The sequence below is a fragment of the Propithecus coquereli genome, unplaced genomic scaffold (genome assembly GCF_000956105.1).
Source record: "Propithecus coquereli isolate 6110/MARCELLA unplaced genomic scaffold, Pcoq_1.0 Scaffold395, whole genome shotgun sequence".
Lineage (NCBI taxonomy): Eukaryota > Metazoa > Chordata > Mammalia > Primates > Indriidae > Propithecus > Propithecus coquereli.
The window spans coordinates 147,084-149,092 of record NW_012149674.1 but is presented as its reverse complement, the minus strand read 5'-3'; the positions used below and the strand labels follow the sequence as shown (position 1 = coordinate 149,092).

The window sequence follows — 2,009 nt, the reverse complement described above, 5'->3', positions numbered from 1 at the left end:
GGATGTCTCAGTGGGGGATGTGTGTTGAACATTCATTTTTATCAGTTTATAGTCTCAGAATGTTGGAGCCATTTATTAGCCACATGTCCTTGGGCAAATTTACTTTACTTCTCTGTGCCTGTTTCCTCATCTGTAAAACGGAAATAATAATACCTACGTCACAAGTTTAGGCTAAGTATGTAAAGCGCTTAGAATAGTGCTTGGCACTTGGCAGAAAGCGCTCCATGCAAGCGTTAGCTATTATTCTCCTTAGCTCGTATTTTAACATGAAATGTGCTGACATGTTTTGGTTTTCCTATTGCATTTTAGAGTAAAGCCCTGCTGCTTGCTTCAATTAGCAAAGCTAATTATGTCTTCTCTGTATTTATTTGCAAAGGAAAATTACTGAAACGGCTTTGAAGTTTCTGGGTCGTGCCATGTTCTTTTCAATGGGATTTATAGTCACTGTGAAAGGAAAGATTGCAAGTCCTTTGGAAGCACCAGTTTTTGTTGTTGCCCCTCATTCGACATTCTTCGACGGGATTGCTTGTGTGGTAGCCGGGTTACCTTCTATGGTATCTCGAAGCGAGAACGCACAGGTCCCTTTGATTGGCAGTAAGTACTCGTAATGGGTAAAATATTTTCATGCTCGTGCTTTAAATTAAGAGTTATATATAGTTTATGGATAACCTTTTTTAAAAAATGTTAAAATAATAAAACATTTCAAACCTGTTTATTGTAATATAGTACTAAGTGGACAGAATGAATTTATGAAAAAAGATTAGAGGAGCCTTCCCTATCTGTAGCCTCATAGTTCTTTTTAAAACTTATCTTTGTCACTGTGCCATCATTTCTTTCTGTTGTTATGTGTAGCCAGAAAGACTGGTTTTCAAATACTAAACATGCTTGATGTTGAGACAATTGATCTAAAGAATTTGTGAAAACACAGGATACATGCTTTTTCGTGAATTTCTCTTCAGGGTATTAGGCTCATAAATGCCCTAAGTCTTTTTTCCGAACTCTGTTTTCTTCATCAGTGCCCCCAAAATCTCCATGAGGGACCTATGTGTAACTCTTTGAAATTATGATGTGGAACAATAAGAGCTTCCTGCCATAAAAAATAATGAAGCAGATGAAGTGTTTTTCCCACCAGATGCTCCGGTCTCTCCCTCAGGAATTAGTCTCCAAGTAACTGCTCCTTGTTGTCCCAAGGTCCTTGTAAACATCAAGTGATGAGAGTAGGTGTGAAAGTTGCTTGATGTTGCCTTGGTGCTCTGGAGAAATAATAGTAGTTCTTGCAGCTTTGTTATTCAGCTAAGACACTTTTTTTTTTTTAACGTAACTACTGCGTTTTATGTAATATGGCTTTTTCCTGAATAGTTGTATGGCAACAGATTTTTGGTAAATTGAGGTTTATTTTGCATGTGCTAGGAAGCTATCTATTTAGAAAATTGTTCTGCTGAAAATTTTAGTAAAATGATAATAACTGCCCCCTCCTTATGTGTACCATGAATTTACAGAATCAGTTTTCAGGTATTCCTAAAATAAAACAAGATAATCTTGTAGTGTATCCCAAAGGTTTAATGTCAATTGAGGAAGAAGACCTTTGGGGAGAAAATTGCATTTGCTTCTTTTCATACTTTTGCTGCTTACTTCTGTGAAATCAATGAAATATTTCTAGGTATAAATATCTACTTCTCCTTTTGAAATTAGAAGCTAAGTTCTACTAATCTTTGAACTGGAGATTTTTTTTAAAAAAAATTGTTATCTTTGATTTACTGTCATTTTAATTTTTCATGAAATTTGTTGTATGATACATCCAGTATTATTGCTGTGGTGGCTCTAGCTTGATTGTGACTTTTTGTTTGTTTCCAAGGACTGTTACGGGCTGTGCAACCAGTGTTGGTGTCCCGTGTAGATCCAGATTCCCGAAAAAACACAATAAATGAAATAATAAAGCGTGCAACATCAGAAGGAAAATGGCCGCAGGTAAAACACAGTGAAGGTTCACTTATATGTATTGACTGTTT

The 2,009-nt window shown here is 36.0% G+C and overlaps 1 protein-coding gene across 1 annotated transcript in view; it reads left to right on the top strand.

The window, feature by feature from the left end:
- LPCAT2 (lysophosphatidylcholine acyltransferase 2) overlaps positions 1–2,009 on the top strand; it is a gene marked incomplete at its 3' end in the record, with an annotated part of 161,541 nt that overhangs the window by 21,621 nt on the left and 137,911 nt on the right. The window contains exons 3-4 of the mRNA XM_012652655.1: positions 377–594; positions 1,856–1,968. Of these exons, the coding sequence (XP_012508109.1) occupies positions 377–594; positions 1,856–1,968 (331 nt within the window). The remainder of the gene's footprint in view (positions 1–376; positions 595–1,855; positions 1,969–2,009) is intronic.